Source organism: Elephas maximus, chromosome 23 (genome assembly GCF_024166365.1).
Source record: "Elephas maximus indicus isolate mEleMax1 chromosome 23, mEleMax1 primary haplotype, whole genome shotgun sequence".
NCBI lineage: Eukaryota > Metazoa > Chordata > Mammalia > Proboscidea > Elephantidae > Elephas > Elephas maximus.
Genome location: NC_064841.1, coordinates 25,152,039 through 25,169,985, shown reverse-complemented (window position 1 = coordinate 25,169,985; position 17,947 = coordinate 25,152,039). Strand labels below are relative to the sequence as shown.

Here is a 17,947-nt window from a genome sequence, read left to right as displayed (position 1 = left end):
ACAGTGTTGCAGGGCAAGGCTTCGCAGCTTGGGACCAAGCCCCGCCTAGGTTCTTGCCTTCTACTGACCAGGAATGACCACACCAACAGAGGTTTATTGGCGGCAGAAAGAAAGTGAGGGCTCGCAAGCCAGGACAGAGAAGGACCAAGCAAGGCTAGCCTCTGTTCCCACAACAAAGGTTTTTCTGGGGCTTACAGGAGTTTGGCAAGGATAACACAGTAATAAATATTTAGTAGGTTTCTTTCAAGGGGCGGGTACTTCTCAGAATGGCGGTGCTCACTAAATTAGGCTTTGAGGGTGCATCTGGAATCCAAGATGGAACCCCTAACAAAGGCTTCTGGGACTAGGTGGCAGGACTTATTACAGGGTGTCCCCCCGTAGCGCGGCTTTGATTCCTATTTCGGGTACTTGCATTAGCAGAAGTCATCTGTGGGTCACCTTGCGGATATCTGTGCATGCTCCAGGGACCAAACTGGGTTAGTCCTTCTGGAGTACATTGTTCTTTCCTTATCGCACATTCCAGGATGGGGTTTGGGATTAGCCAAGCACATACTATTGTAAGTAAGTTGCAAGTTGCAGGTGTTGCAGGGCTCCTTGCCTAGGGGCTCAGTCCCCGTTTCTTCCCTATCTCAGGAGGAGGTAAATGATCTAAACGTTGATGGAGGGATAAGAGTCAATGAAACATAAAGTTGTGGTGATAAAATCATGGCATTACTGGGTAGGCCGTGGGGCCAGTGAGCATATGTGAACATGGAACTGGCATGATTGCTGGCAGATCTCTCTGGCAGATATAGGGAGAATATGGATTAGAAGGAAGATTTCATTTAGGGGTTACCGTCTGGGCAAGGGAAACCCTGGTAGCATAGTGGTTAAGAGCCATGGCTGCTACCCAAAAGGTCTGCAGTTCGAATCTACCCGGCACTTCTTAGAAACAGTATGGGGCAGTTCAGCTCTGTCATATCGGGTAGCTATGAGTCAGAATCAACTCGATGGCAACAGGTTTGGTTTTGGTCTGGGCAAGTTCTGAAGAAAGATATGGCAGTGGCTAAGAGAACGGCTGCTAACCAACAGGTCTGTAGTTCAAATCTATCAGCTGCTCCTTGGAAACTCTATGGGGCAGTTCTGTTCTGTCCTGTAGGGTCACTATGAGTCTGGATAGACTGGACGGCAATGGGTTTGGTTTTCAGTTGGTCTGGGCAATAGATGATAATGACCTCACCTAGAGGAACTGAAATTTAAAGTGGTATATTTCAATGAGGGGTCCCTGGGTGGCACATATGGCTGATGCACTTGGCTGCTAACTGAAAGGTTGGAGGTTCAAGTCCACAGAAAGTTGCTTCAAAAGAAAAGTTCTGGAGGTCTACTTGCAAAAATTTGGCCACTGAAAAATCTATAGAGCACATTTCTACTCTGACACACGTAAGTCGTGTCAAAGAGCAAACTGGAGTTTCTGTTAAATTTAAAGTAAACAGTTTTATTGAAGGAACACAGTGATTCAGATCGGGCAGCACTTTGTGTGGAGTCTCAGAAACACTCCATGGAAAGGAAAGTTTCACACAGTTTAAGTATGGAAATACAGGAATTCATAAGGAAAAAATTCCGATTGGTTGACATTTACAAAATCATGATTTAACAGGCAGCAGGCAATTACAAGATCCCTTAAGCACTGTTTTGTTAATCATAAAGCTTGAGTCAGTTAACATCTTGTTAATCTTTGAATACTTTGGGAGGCCAGCCTGAGTAAGTATCCTTCCTGGGAGCATTCTGTGAGAGGAAGGGAGAAGAGGCGAGCCCGCAGGCTTCCTGGGGCATTCTGGTTAGCTGACTTTGGAGAGTCAGCTCAGAATGAAGAGTAAACAACAAAAATGGAATCCGGCCTACATCTTTGGCAGAAGCCCCTCCTTATGCCAAGCACCTAGATTTTGGGGGCTCCTTCACATGAGTCAGAATCAACTGGGTGGCAACTGTTTTTTTTTTTTTCAGTGATTCTGAAGACATACAACTGATAAGATTCAGTGATGAGTTGGGGAATGTGGAAAGTGGAGCCAAGGATAAATTCCAAGTTTCTGTCTCGGGCAATTACCCAGATCCAGAGGAGGGGAGATAGAATATATTTCAGCAGTATTCAGAAACATATGAAAACCTTGTTTAATTTTACCTACCTATTCTTCTTTTTTTTTTTATTCTTCTTTTATTTAAATAAATAAATAAAAATCAAACCTATTGCCTTCAAGTTGATTCTGACTCATAGTGACCTTGTAGAGTAGAACTGTCCCATAGGGTTCCCAAGGGGCAGCTGCTGAATTTGAACTGCTGACCTTTTGGTTAGCAGCTGAACTCTTAACCATTGTACCACCAGGGCTCCATTCTTCTTTTATAATGTGTATTTATTTCCCTTTCCTAGCTTACTTAGCTATCTCATTTCTAGTGGGACTCAAAACTATTTAGCATGCACCAGGATCAGGCAGTGCCACCACAGAAATTCTTGGCTACAAAAAACAAAAACAAAACCAAACCCATTGCCATCAAGTCAATTTCGACTCATAGCAACCCTATAGGACAGGGTAGAACTGCCCCATAGAGTTTCCAAGAAACATCTGGTGGATTCTAACTGCTGTCCTTTTGGTTAGCAGCCATAGCTCTTAACCACTACGTCACCAGGGTTTCCATTGGCTACAATCAGCAAAAGTTTCAACTTCAATGATGAAGTTTTACTCTGGAGAACTAGATAATGGAATGTCTGGGTCTAATGCCATACTGCTCAAATTTTCAGGTTGAAAACTTCATCATTTTATACTATTGACTGCTTTATTTTAAAGTCAAGAAGGAAATTTAGGAAAAATGGGCTTAGCTTATAAAATTGTGTGTGATATCAGCTCCCAACATTAAAAAATTTGTCAGGTTTAGGGGAGTTGGCCAGGGTTGGGGGTTGGTGTTTTTATTGACAAACTCTCCATTCCATTACTTGCCTAACAGACACCGTACTGAACATTTAAATATTATTGCATTTAATTCTTTCAATAAGCTCTGACTTATAAATGGGGAAACAAACAGTTTAACCAGCTGTGTTAGAACTGGATGTGACTAGATCTGCTTTACTCCAAAGTGCATGCACTTGAAAAGAGAGCACTTCTACCTAAATACTTGGAACCGTAATCTCCAATATTTATCCTAATGGCTCATAATGCTTATATTGGACTCATTCACTCATAGACTTCCTCTCCAAACAACATACTTCCCAGTAATCTTCCTGATATGTTTTATTAAGATGTCAGTTTCCTTCTCATGTTTCAGTCTAATATCACCAATCTTTTGTTTTTGGTACATGGGAGCTTGTGTTTTAAATCTAATGCAGTCGATATTTTTTTTCTCTCTCTCATTTACTTCTGTGCTTGATTCTTTTTTGTTGGAAATTTTCATAAATGTCCTCATATCATGTATCTTCTGGCTCTTATCATTTTTCCTCTGGCAGGTAAATCTCCCTATTCTTCCTTCATCTCCTTTCACTTTTGAACTCCTGGAATATCTTCCATCATCTTCTTTGCTAACCCGTGCCCTTCTTTTCTTTGAGACCCTTTAATTCTTTCTCTCTGATGATGGTAATTTGGTCAGTCTTCACAAAATTTGGTGAAGACATAGCATGTGCTAGGCACTGTGCCAGGTTCTATGGATATAGGGGTGAACACAGAAAGGGTCCTTGGCATAGCAGTTTGCAGGGACAGAAAGAGTTAAGCAGCAATTACAGAACAATATATTAAGGGCCGTGGTGAAAGGGAAAGTTCTGAGTTGGTACGGGACATCCGGGATATCCGGGATATCCGGGAGCACGTAGAAGGGGCCTCAACCCAGACTTAGTTGTAGAAGAATCCCTATGTATGAATTAGCCAGGCAAAGGGGAGGTGATGAAATAAGACAGTTTCAAAGCCCGTACAAAGGCCCAAAAGAAAGTGTGTGCATGATGTTTTATTAGTATTAAAACTGGTTCACTAAAACTAAATGTATATTTATGTGACTTTCTGAACAGCTACAAAAACCTTTAAAATTTTGGGTGATTTAGTGTTTCTCTTTGTATGTTTTTCCTCTGCCAAGGATAAGATTCCTCTGGTCTACTTTCATTGTAACTTCCCATATGCCATAACTGGGCTGGTAGAAAATGGGTGCTTTATAACTATTATTGACTCATTTTAGATGCCTGTGGCAGGTATGTAAATACATTTCCTGGTTTGTCATAATGAGTGAGTACCGCTATGTGTGTTTCTCCTCGTATGGGGAAGTCAGGAAGTGAAGATTATAGTGTTTTATTGACAAACACTTTTGGTAAAGTATGTAGCTTGCTGTATATGTTATAGGATGCACTTGTACTAGGCAAAGGGTTACTGTATCCTGAAAAAAAGTACAAGCTGTATTTTTAACAGAGACTCCTGATGTTATAATGCTCGCCCAGGCCTTGGATATTAAGTGGTCCAGCACCTTCTGAGACCCAGAGTGGTAATAAATGGAGAGAACTTTAAGTTAACTGTGATAAGGATTTTTACACATTATGTTTACTTTTAGTTCTAATACTTTTGAGAATAGCTACTTTGGCTGTTTGTTGTTCTTGCTGTTTACATAATTTATGTAATTTTTTTTGCGTTAACAAACTAGCAAAAAGGTATATTAATTCCTTTCCAATTGAAAATTAAATAACTATTAAGGGAGGACTTGTTTGAACGTCAGATTTTTTATTCCTAGGCTGGCTGAAACCAAGTGCTGAAATATTCTAAAGGGAAAAAGGGGAGACGGCTTTTGATTCTACGCTTCCTCCTTCCTATTTAGACAAAGCTTAAATAAATAGCCTTATTTTTGTGATCTACTGCCTTCTTTCCCATACAAATGAATATGTAAAGATAAATCACCAATGTATAGCTCATCTTTGCTAGAGATTATTTTCATTTGAGATGCAACAACTGTTTAAGTTCATATTTACTACCAAACCGAACAGGTTGTTGTCGAGTCAATTCGGACTCATAGTGACCTTACAGGACAGAGTAGAACTGCCCCGTAGGGTTTCCAAGGAGCAGCTGGTGGATTTGAACTGCCGACCTTTTGGTTAGCAGCAGAGCTTTTAACCACTGTGCCACCAGGGCTTCAGTCCTAAGAAAAAGGCAGTGTAAACAGTATTCGTCTCTTGCAAATAATGACCTTCAGACTTTCCAAGGTTGAATAATTTCTGTGAGGTCTCTTAGTTAATAAACAGCATGTCTGACATCAGAATGTAGTCAGTGCTCTAGTTCAGCATGTTTTCCGCTCCCTCAGCAGGAGAAGAGGGAGAGAAGGAAGGAGATGAAGGAGGGAAAGGAAGTGGAGGAAGGAAGAAAAAAGAAGCATATCATTTATTGTATGCTCACTCTCTGCCAGTGACAATGTTTAGCACAGTCATCCGTTATCACTTTATAATAGTCTTAGGAAATGGATAGTATTTCCATTTTATATTTGAAGGAACTGAGTCTCAGGGAAGTTGTATTTCTTGCTTATAGTCACACAGCTAGTAATTATTAGATACTCCAATGCCCGCCTTTCAACCACGGCACTGCACTGAATTCTACACTGTTCCTTGTCTCCGTGTATTTTTTTTTAATGGATGTTACAAACTCATTTTAAATTTCGTTTCAGTTCTGTAAATGAAGCATATAAGAAACACTAAAAACAAAACAGAAAAAGAAAAAAGCAAAGCTCTGGCTCTGCACCATGGTGTGTTGGTAATATTGATTTTATTTCAGGGCGGGGGGAGGATCGTAAATATATTTTCTACACTGAAGTGAAAGTAGGGAATTAAAAGTTAATATCAAAACTGAAACAAAGACCTGTTTTGTGAGGCACGCATTAGGAGCAGTACATTGGATCAAAGAATGTGATCTCACTTCAGAGTAAAACAGGTCCTGCCAGCCCAGGTAACTCAGGAAGCAGAATGGTAATTATTCACAGAAGAAAGCAGGCAGTATACTGTTACAACACTACAGTAGAAAGTCAGAAGGTCACAAAGCTTGCGCGGTAACTGACACAACTTGAAACTGCTTGGCCCGCTTTAAAAAGAAAAAATAAAATGGGAGAGAATGAAGCAAGTTTACCTAACATGTCTTTGCAAGGTAAGTGCCAACAACCTTGGAAATGTTTGCAAGCAGGAATTTAAGCCGTGTCAATTAGGACGCATGGTTGTGTGTGTGTGTGTGTGTGTGTGTGTGTGTGCCTTTGCCCTCTCCTCCCCCCACGTGGTTAAAGGTGTGTTTTGAGAGTGGGGAAATGAAGCCGGGATAGTTGCTGGTTCGGAGGAAGCATGCTGTCTTTGTTGTGCCTAGCAACTTGATTAACACAAAAACACGAATTTGGTGGAAAGTGGAGAAAGCCTTATCCGCACTCCCCATGGGGCGGGGGCGGAGATTAAAAGTCGAGACCAACTTCTGATACGCATTGGACCTTTTCCAATATTGGCCAAATATTGATTTTTGTCTTCACCTGTGGAATTTTAATTCATAATCGTTTCACCTTCACTGGGGTTTACCAGCTAAGTGTCCTTGTAATTAATGTTTTTAAAGTAGAAAACTGGGCCCTGGGGAGAGCATATCAGTTAGGGAGAGCCGTTTACTTTACAGTTCTTACTTAATCAAATACCCTTGTCCTTTGAAGGGCTAGGCATTTGTTGACATTGGCTTGACTAGGCTTCAATGGTTAGGCTTGTTGATAGATACAAGGTTGCTCACACATTTCGCTTTTCTAAATAAGACAAGTTCTTTTATAAAAATTTTTTTAAAAAATAGACATATAGAGTATTTGTTGCAATGATTTCTGATAGTTCTACTCTTATGATTTACCACCTTTACAAATGATATTTTTGATCAAGGCGTTTTTTAAAAAAATCCACTTGATAATGACATTTTTGTTTGTCTAATTATGTTTTTTTGAAGCTACCATCAAGGAAATCCCCAAAGCACCCACTTTTCCATCAAGTGCATATAATCAAATGTATAACTATATCTATGAAAAACAACACCTATGAAAATAATAATAAGATGCTCATAGACATGCCGGGTCTTTGGAAGTATATCACCCGTTTATAGTTAAATTACTTTCTAGAATGTCTGTATTTCTTCTTCTTCTTTCCTTTAATCCTTCCTTTACTTAAACTGATTAAGAATCCCAGCATCTTATTTTTATATTTGGTGAAAAATATTTTTAAAATACTGTGCAAAATATTATTATAAAACTTTTTTTTTAATTTAAAAGATTTAAAAAAATTCAGTGAATTTGACTGAAGAAAAAACAATAGGGTAAAAAGATTTTTAGCAAAATTCAATGAGAATAGTTTACTGTATTTTTTTATGTACAAAATGGTATTATATATGTGATTATCACATATGCCCTAAATGTCTGTAACATTTTTTCTTGGAAGCGTCCAGACTGTTAGAGTTGTTGATATAAAAATGATCTTGTGTAAATACATATGACTGGTGAGCAGCCACTAGAATAGTCTATTTTAGGCTGTGTGGGTACAACATAAGTGTCCCTGTCCATAGGTTGAAATACACTGAAGAAAAACCAGGCCTCTTCCCTCTCCTCTTATTTTTCCTCTTTATGTCAGAGCCACGGATAATGGTATTTACTTCTTAGAGTTCTTGAATGTGTTTAGATATATTTTTTCCTCCACTGCTTTTGTGTATATTTCTATTAATGTATTCTGCTGTATGAGGATAGCATCTCCTTCCTCCAACCCAAATATGTGTATGAAACTGCAAATACTTTCAGAATTAATCATCAGTGTATATCAGAAAAACATGCACACAATTTAAAACAAGTGCTAAAATGAATAATTCGAATATCATGGTTTAATTAAGGAAACAATGTGCCTAGATCCGTGAGTCTTCGCTAGATGGGGAACAATTGTGAAATCAGTTCTATTCCAGAGTATTTTCCTTGGTGTTCTCTATGAAAAATTTTTCCATAAGGAGTGTGTTGTTTTCTTCTGATCTTATCTGAGTTGAAATGTATCCTTGGTAGGTCTGCAAATAGTTTAGATCTTTTTTCTTAGAATATTGAAATGCTTCCATTCTGTTGTATTTACATTAAGATTATTAAAGGAACCTAATAATCAGAGTTCATGAGAAATGAAGGTACTTCAGTTGTTGGTTTAAATTATTTCTGGATTTTTTTAAATTATAAAGAAAAGTACTGCAGGGATAATTTTCAGTTTTATTTGTATGAGTGAAAGTAAGAGATTTTGATAAGTTTGTTTAACATTTTATACAATGAATCAAGATATATCCTGGGGTGTTCATTTATTGAATGTTTCCTTTATGGAACAGAAATTTTGTTTCAAAATGATCACAGTAAATGAAAAAAACATTTTAAAATGTTGTTTAATTTTGCCTTTGACTTACCAGTATTTATTAAAAGACCCCAAAGTTCATTGAAACAATAGTAATTATCAACCCTGCTTACAAATGAATGTTCTCTAATAGAAACGACTATATTCAAATCCTATGTATCGTATTTTAAATAGAGAAGTGATTTTACTGTTTTGGCTATGAGGATAAATGATAGATTTTCCTTAGAGCTTCGTCGTGTACTTTGAAAAATGGTTTTCTAAGACTATATATCTAGATTGCCTAAATTCACTAGGCTGTCTCTAGTCACAGGTTGGAGGCTAACCATAGATATCTTCAAAGATTTTTTATTTTAGTGCCATTTCTTTTAGATATCTGAGCCATTTTTACAACAGGGGGCTAAGGGGCTGATTGACTCTTCCCAAGATAGTGAAGCTCCTATGCTATCAACAGTTCATGTTCCCAGTTGTGTCATCAGGCATCTCTCTATTTAACCCAGCTCAGCGCCAATTGTGCAAACCAGTCCAGGGAGACTAAGATCACTCACTTCTGATCCCAAATTGTATAGTGGAGTAAATCTCACCCCACATGCAAACTGCATCATTTGAAGATTTCAGCTTCTCTTCCCTTTTCAGTTCAGACTGCAGCTGCCCACACAGCCCTTATCTCTCTCATCTTCTGTCATGGGGGTTGGGTCAGCAGGTACCAGCTACAGGCTTGGGAATCCACATGACTCCCCTCACTTTAGACCAACCAGCCCCAAACCTGAGGATTTTTTCCACCTCCTCAGGGTACCAGCTGTAAGCCTGAGGGTCTATATGACCCCCTCTGCTTCAGACTGGCTGGCTCCTCCTTTGAGTCTGATAATATGCTAGGACAACTCACAGAGCTCACAAGAAACACCATACCTGCGATAACAGCTTTAATATAACAAAAAAAGATACAAGTGAAGAGACACATAGGGTAAGGTCTGGGAGAGGTCCTAACACAAAGTTTTCTAGTCCCAAAGAAGATGCACTACCTTCCCATGAACGGTCACCAAGCTGGAAACTTCATCTGTGCCTCAGAGCTCAGAGATTTTATTGGCTTGGCAACATGACCATGATAGATGGCATCTCCTGAGCTTAATCATACTGGGCCCTTAGTAACCATCTGCCCTCAGGGCTCTCAGGAACAAAGGCCAAATTGCTTCTTACAAGGTGATCCCGCCTCTTGTAACAATCGTGTTGGGAACCCATTTTCTCCTGAATGCAAGTAAAGTCTTTCCAAGGTTATCTTCAGTTCAATGTGAACATACCTCAATTATCTGTTCAAATGGAAAAAGAAATGTCTCCCTTTGAGTCCCAATGACAAAGTAATCTCACAGAGATAGTCTCAGAATTTGAAAAGTAGATTATCTGGAATAGGCTAGAATATGAGAATTTTTTTTCCTAATTTTGAAAATATATAAATAAAATTTTATAAGTAATATGGCCTAAGGAATGGGGGCAAGTACTTCCTTAGCACCATTATTTGTTGAGGAAAGGGAACATGGCTTCCTTGTATGCTATCTGCAAACTCACAAGTACACTGAGTGGCATCCATCAGCCTGTGACCCTGGTGGAGAAGGCATGTCTGGAATGGCGTGAGAGTAGCAGCCCCCTTCCTGGTAGGCAGCTTACCTGGAACATGCTTTAGGCTAAGATTTCTTCATAGTGTACCCTTGGGTACCCTTTCCTCTTCTCTGCTAAGAAGAACATGAATTTTCTGTTTCTCCCAGGATTCTTATTAACAGGCCAAGTAGGCCCTAGTCAGAATCATAAAACAGGGAAAGAATCTGTTTCTCTCTGGCTGTGGACCTTACCCCCTGTGACTCTCCTACCTCAGGAACCTAGTCTTCATGAGCTTTTTCTGTTTCCTTTCTCTTCTTGGTCAAAACCTGTTTAGACTACCTACCTCTTTGTAAACTAATAAACTAATTAAACAATAATTAACTAAGTAAGTGATAAACTGTGAACAATAAGTTAATTCACCCTTGGGATTATTTAAGTAAGAATTATTTGAGTTTCATGCAAGAACAACCTTGTTTCCCCTGGGCTGCTCAACAGACCCTACTCATGTAGGCTGCCTAGGCAACAGCTGGTTAGCCGTTTTGGATAGTTTCTAATCACAGCTCTTTTTCCAACCCCAGTACTTCTTACTTCTCTAAATCCAAAACCAAACCAAACCCATTGCCGTCCAGTCGATTCCGACTCATAGCAACTCTATAGGACAGAGTAGAACTGCCCCATAGAGTTTCTAAGGAGCACCTGGAGATTTGAACTGCCGACATTTTAGTTAACAGCCATAGCACTTAACTACTACTCCACCAGGGTTTCCTTTTAGTTCTCTAGATCTAGGAAAACTCTACTGTAAAGGATACAAAAGTTTAGAGCTCAGGGGGAAAAGAAAAAAAAAAACTTCTGAGAGTTGGCTATACCCTGTGGAATGCAGAGCCAGCTCTAGATAGCCATCAGTGGGAGGAGGGAACACTTCACCAACACCCTCTGAAGGAGAATTTGGTTGTCAGAATTAGAGGGAAAAAAAAAATCTCAAGAATCTTAACATTTTCAAACTAGAAATGAGCTGAGAGGGTCTCAGGTCCAATGTCTTAACTTTGTAGAGCAGTACACAGAGGCTTCATGAAGGTAAGAAAGTTGTCCTGGGTCTCATGAACTAGTTAACATAATCCAGGTCTCCTCCTGTGTTAGTCATCTAGTACTGCTATAACAGAAATACCAAAAGTGGATGGCTTTAACAAAGAAGTTTATTTCCTCACAGTAAAGAGGCTAAAAGTCCAAATTCAGGGTTTTGGATCCAGGGGAAGGCTTTCTCTCTCTGTTGGCTCTGGAGGAAAAGTCCTTGTCCTCAATCTTCCCCTGGTCGAGAAGCTTCTCAGGTGTGCAGGGATCCTGGGTCCAAAGGATGTGCTTGGCTTCTGCTGCTGCTTTCTTGGTGGTATGAGGTCCCCCGTCTGTCTGCTTGCTTCTCACTTTTAAATCTCAAGAGATTGCCTCAAGACACAATCCAGTTTTGTAGATTGAGTCCTGCTGCACTAACATAACTGCTACCCATCCTCCCTCATTTAACGACATAGAGGCAAGGTTTACAACATATAGGAAAATCACATAATACCAGGAATCATGGCCCAGCCAAATTGATACACACATTTTTGGGGGACATAATTCAATCCATGACACCTCCTTAGCTTCCCAAGGTCATTTATTGTGTACTTACATAATAAACAAACAACAAGAAAAAAAAAAAAAAAACAGTTACCATCAAGACGATTCTGACTCACAGCAACCCCATGTGTATCACAGTAGGACTGTATTCTGTAGAGTTTTCAAAGCTGATTTTTCAGAACTAGATTGCCAGGCCTTTCTTCCAAGGTGCTTCTGGGTGGATTTACATTTCTAGCCTTTTGATTAGCAGCCAAGGGCACTAACCGTTTGCACCACCCAAGTACTGTACTCACATAATACACTATATTTTGATGGAGGATTTGGCACATTATTTTCTAGAGACACTTTCCTGTTTCAAAAGTGGAAAGTCTTGTAAAGGCTTTCTGTCTTGATATTATTTTTAGTTTCTCTACTTATGGTCTTTAAAACAAGAACATATGAATTCCAGTGTCTATTTAGCCTATTATGGGACGGGTCCACCCAGGCCTGGACTTTCTAGCAATTACCTCAACGCTACCTTGGCTTTTAAGACATTTGCTTAAATTCCATCCCAAGCAGGAGAATTCAGCTTGGAAGCCCATAGCCACATGCACTGGATGTTTCTCAAGATAGAATCATCACGTTTAGGAATCATATGTGTTCCATTTCAGTAGTAAAAGTTAAAAAAAAAAAAAAAAGTCTAAGCAGAAAGGTGCCTAAGTGTCTGTGCTTCTAAGTTGCAGCCCAAGGGCAATAGTACTGTATCCTCTAACCTGTTATACTGGTTCAGTGTGCATGTTTACTTTCTGTGGTGGGAAAAATATCTCTGCATTCATCAACCTCAGCCATGCCTGTGAGTGCCTTGAAATCATTCTAAAACCTCAAAGAGGACTAACCAGTTTGCAACTCTTCCTTTTCGGCCTCTAGAACTTTAACAGCATTCTCAATTAAGGAAATGCAAGAAACTCTTATTTAATCCATCAGTGTTGCAGTCGAAAGGTCTACAATAGCCCTTAATGGGAGGTGCTAACAGTTGAAGACCTGAGGCATTTTGGAGTTGAAATGTAGATATTGAAGTAACAGGGCATTTTGGAGTTGAAACTACCAGGTGCTCTGCTGGAGAGGTCTCATAGACCTAAGAATAAAATCAAGCACTTTTGGAGCAAATAACATTGCAGAGAATGTCAAGGCCTGAAATCCCAGGTGAGTCTGATTTAAACGGGCTAGGGAAAGGTGTATGTGAAGTTGGGCTTGGGGACATTTCTCAGGTACAAGGCAGAGATTCCTTGGTGCAGACAAATGAGATTAGGAGATGAAATCTGAAGTAAATTAGAAAAAATAGTAAAATCACCATAACTGAGCTGAAGTTCTTTTTTCTTGCCTTTATAAATGGAAGTAGTATCTTTACCTTATCAGAAATAACATAGTGAGCAATGTACTTGAATGGAACGTGAAATTAAGCTGGTTTCAACATGGTGGTTAGTTAAAACTTGCTGTTGAGAGAGAGGCCAATTCGCAAACACTTTGAAATGTAGAATTTGTTCCAGACTTTTAAACGGTCTGAAAGGTGCAGTTTAATCCCCTTTGACTAAAATGATATTTTATAACATGGAAATTGTTTTAAGGGGAAACATTTCAAGTTTGAATTAAAAAAAAAAATAAAGTCAGTGTAAAATCTTCTTGAAGAAAAGGTGATACATACCTACAGGATGACTTGATTGTTTAAACACTATTATTAATGGTGCAATTAATTTTTTTTCCATGTATTTAAAAGACTGGCTCAGTCTTTGAATCTGCTTCCTTTTTTCGTAAAAAAATGAAACAGGGTGCAGTAATAATCTGATGATTATATGTATATAAACACCATGTAATTATTACATTGTGTGCCTGTTCTCGGGGTTTTGGAAAGAGTTTAAACAAATTTAGCTAACTGGTAGGATAGTAAGCCAACTTTCTTTGTAACACAGTTTTTTTTTGGGGGGCGGGAGATTACTAACTAAGCATTTACTTGACTTATTATTGGAATCTATTACACTTGATAAATAAGCGAAGGAAAAAGAAACAACTGACACAAATGCAAAGAAAATAATATTAGGATGAAAACAGAAAAGGACATTGAGCTTAGTTGATACTTTAAGCTTCTAATCTCTCTTAGGAAAAGTATGTGTAAATTGTTTTATTAGACAGGGCTATTTTGTTGCACTGTTGATAGGTAAGTATAACCATCTCCAGTGTTGAGCACTTTGGAAGGCACATTCATAAACACCTTCAGTAATTTATATGGAAAGACAGTTTACCTGTCTTCTTTAAGCCTGGAGCAGTACCTTGAAAACTGTGTATCATGTACCAAAAAAATTGAGTGTGACGTAGAGGATAGATGTAAAATCATATCTACTAAAATAAAAAAGCCCAGAAGAGAAACGCTTTGAAAATTCAGCTACTGAATTTAATGCAATTCATATCAACGTGCACATGTTGTGTGTGTGCACCTGTTAAATAACACAACTGACTTAGCTGGGTGACTCCAGGCCTTGGTGAATGATTCATTTTGAGAGTTGATTAAACTCTTGAAGTCTATTCCATCTCTGCGATTCCTTTGTTTTCTTAAAAGTGAGCTCCTTTGAAAACAGTGCATGAGAAGCGGACAAGATTGAAGGATGACTGTGCTTTATTTTCCTTTTTGTTTATGGATCCTTATTGCAATCACAGACAAGTCTCATCTTCCTTAAACTATTGATAAATCTTGAAAAATTTGTCATCACATCCACATTTCCTGGTGGCAGTTTTCAGAGATGGAGAAATAAAATGGGGAAGGTGCTTCCACTTTTGAATTTTTGATATTCTTAGAACTACAGATAGGTACCTAAGATTTTATAAAACGAATCTGGAAATTTATAGAGAGTTTCATAGAAAAGATATGATTTGAACTGACTCAGGAAAGATTAATAAACCAGAGTAAGTGGCCACAAGAAAGAAAATCTGGTTCAAAGAACAGAAGAGACAAGGCATAAAAATTGTGTCCATCCATGCATTTGCTTACTTTATTTTCTTCTCTTATTTGAAAGCAAAAAGCAGTTTCCAAAATTTTCTGCTTTGCAATAGCCTACAAATAAGTAAACATAGGACAAAAATTAAGTATAGAATAATACAGTACCAGTTAAAGTTTGTATACAACAAACAGGTCAAAAATTTGGTTCCAAGCTTCCTGACAGCCAAAAGAAAGAAATTGGTTTTAAGATTTATGATGCTCAAATGATATGAAAATGTGGCAGTTATTCCAAGACACAGAGGTTCTTGATTAGCATTGTGATAGAGAAATCAGAATAGCGTCTATAGATTACAGCAGACAGAACCAAGTAGAACAGAGTGTTTTTATGAGGCAACAGTAAGAAATAAATTTAAAGTTACAGAGATAAGGAAGGTAGTATTATTTAACTCAGAATAAATTCATGTTCTGCCATCTTAGAATCTTGTCACAGATGATTTTATTTTGAGCTTCTTAAAATTGTTGGACCATCCTACGGGATGTTTTTCAGGAAAAAAAATTTACTCAGAAAAAATTTCAAATGTTAAATAAATCTGAAAATAAAAGGAAAGGAAAAGACTTATTAATAAATATTTGCATAATTTTTCCCACTATTAAAGTTCAGAACCTAAAAATAGATTGTTTGGAAAATTAGGCAGCTATTTGTATTTTATAAGCATAAGATATTATTCAAGTGTCTCAGAGTTCCTGCTGGATTTTATATAGGTGTTGTGCATTCATTTTGGGTAAATGAATGGCTCAGTACAGTCACTATAACACATTTGAAGGGGGCATAGAGAGTAAGAATAAAGAAGAGTGCACTGGCATAAATTATATTCATGTTGTGTTGTGAACCTATGTTAAAGACTTTAATCCATGACCTTCAGATACATTGAAGTGATGATGTTGCCTTAAGTTTATATTTTCAATCCAAGTAAATAAGAATTTGAGGGGAAAAAGAAAATTTTAATAAGAAAATAATACTGTTTTCATTCTCGAGTCTGATTTCTTATTCAGTTTTAGAATCAAATTTTATGCTCTTTCTACCCTACCCTTTGTTTGACCTATATTGATTTCTTTTGGGCATCATTTTTTCTAGATTACAAAATCCACAGTATTGCTTCTATTTCTTAGAATTACTAATTAGGAAAATATATTTATCAAAAGGCTTGTATGTGACTTAGTGACATGATCTGCAATAACATAGGTGTGGAGGTCACTGAATGCTCTGGAGAGGTAGCTTCACATGACATTCAGGTACTTGAATTGGTTGGTTAGTAAATAGTTTATCTTCTTAATCACGGAAATGAAGAAGGGGAGTTAACTAGCATTGCTTAATTTAGTAAATTTAAGGCAAGAAACTTACTGTTGTCATTAGGAGCCATCAAGTTGGTTCCAACTCATAGAGACCCTATAGTTGGAGTAGAACTGCCCCCGTTGGGTTTCCTAAGAGTGGCTGGTGGATTTGAACTGCCAACCTTTTGGTTAGTGGCTGAGCTCTTAACCACTGCACCACCAGGGCTCCTCAACAATCTTGGCCTTCTCTCTTTTCCTCCAACAAACACACGACGATCCCTTCCTTAAGATCTCTGTGTACTAAAGTTGTTCCTGCTGACCATCATGTGGTTTGTTCCCTCTTGTCATTCAGTTATTGAATTAAATATAACCCCAGTGATGCCTTCCCTAGACTTCCAAACTAACGCAGCCATTTTCTGTCTTAACACCTGATTTTCATTATTTTAATGTCTTATCATGGGACGTTTTCTTTTGTGTGTATATTTGTTCATTGCCTATTTCCCTACAATAAAATGCTCTCTTCCTGAGGTAAGAGAATTTGTCTAGCTTGTTGACTGCTGTATCTCTAGTGCCTAAAACCATATGTAACACATATTAGGTTTTCAATAAGTGTACAATGCTCAGAAAAACATAGATAAAATGCATATATTATTCCTATGTGTCCATGCAATTTACATTTATTGTATCATGGAAATTAGTTGAACATAAAGTAACAGTTGCTTAATACGGTCAAAACAAAATACTTAAAACATTGGCAAATAAAAATACTCTTAAAATTGAAAGATAACTTGTTCTAGAAGAATAATAGTTGGCGGAAGTCTCTTTATTCTAGATGATCGAAGGTGGTATTTGTTTGTCTGTATTTCTTCTAGTACTGTGTTGCAGTAACTTTGGCTGGGGTTACCTAGATGACTCTACAGGCAGTCGATTTATCAAAAGGCAAGGGAACAAATGAAACTCGAAGCTACAGAATTTTAAGGTACCATTTTCTACTAATGGTAGAATTAAAAGGGGTGATGCTCATTGGTTATGGGAGGCTCATTTGTAAGGGAGGATTCCAACATGATGCTGCAGTACTGGCTTTGATGGTTGGGTGTATATCTGCTGTAACTACTGGGTCAGTTGTGAGGGGTAGCAGAGATTATTTTGAGGGGGAAAAAATATTAGTTGAATATATTACATTTGAAGTAATTACAATACATTGCATTTGAAGTAACACTGAGGCATCTGGGTACCAGTGTTTTTGTTCACTGTGGTTTATTTTACCATAATTGTTCTAGACGTGCCTTTGATGATTTCTCAGTTCTTAGAAAAAGGTAGTCATGTAATTATATTGATAGTTATATCAGTCACTGCAAATTAGTTTTCATGCATTTTTCTCATTTAATTCTCAAAACACTATTAGGGATATACTACTGTTATCTCCTTTTCATGAATTTTGCAAAAGTCTCAAAGTGGATTGCCGTTAAAATAGTTGAGAAGAATGTTTGGAAAGTTAGATTGGCAACAAACAACAGACAGCCTTTTGTGCTTTGCTAAGGTCATTGATAGCTTTTAAAGTGTAGAAAGACAGAATTGTACTGATACTTTACCAAGAATCTCTGATGGCAATAAGAAGGTTATATTGAGATAGGGAGATTTTGGAAGGCAGAGTAACCAATTAGGAGGTTCATGTCTCAGTTCCGTCTTTTGCTAGCTGTTTCACTTTGGGCATGTTCTTTGATTTCAGTGCCTCAGTTCTCCCATCTGTAAAATGAGAGTGATGATAATACTTTCTTCATTGGGTGATTGTAAAGATTAAATGAAATAATACATGCCAAACACTTGTAGTAGTCCTTGGCAGATTGTACACGCTCCATAAATATTTGCCTCCACACCACCACCACCATCATCATATAACAATTATCTTAATCTTCACCTCCATCCTTACCCTTGTCCATCATCTCCTAGTGATGAAGAACTGAGTTGATGTAATAATAGTGGAATTTGAAGAAAAGAAATTGGAGAGATGTTGTTGTTGTCAGGTGCCATTAAGTTGGCTCTAATTGATAGCAACTTGATGTGTAACAGAACGAAACGTTACCCGG

At 38.0% G+C, this 17,947-nt stretch overlaps 1 protein-coding gene across 20 annotated transcripts in view; it reads left to right on the top strand.

The window, feature by feature from the left end:
- Positions 1 to 17,947, top strand: part of NAALADL2 (N-acetylated alpha-linked acidic dipeptidase like 2) — a 1,621,055-nt gene that overhangs the window by 456,841 nt on the left and 1,146,267 nt on the right. Inside the window, exon 1 of one of the 20 annotated variants that reach the window (XM_049867793.1) lies at positions 4,625 to 6,125. The exons of 18 other annotated variants lie outside the window; for them this stretch is intronic. In XM_049867793.1, the coding sequence (XP_049723750.1) occupies positions 6,083 to 6,125 (43 nt within the window). In that variant the 5' untranslated portion in view covers positions 4,625 to 6,082. Of the gene's footprint in view, positions 1 to 4,624; positions 6,126 to 8,471; positions 12,743 to 17,947 lie in introns of those variants that run through there. One more of the 20 variants, XM_049867794.1, reaches the window with a different exon arrangement.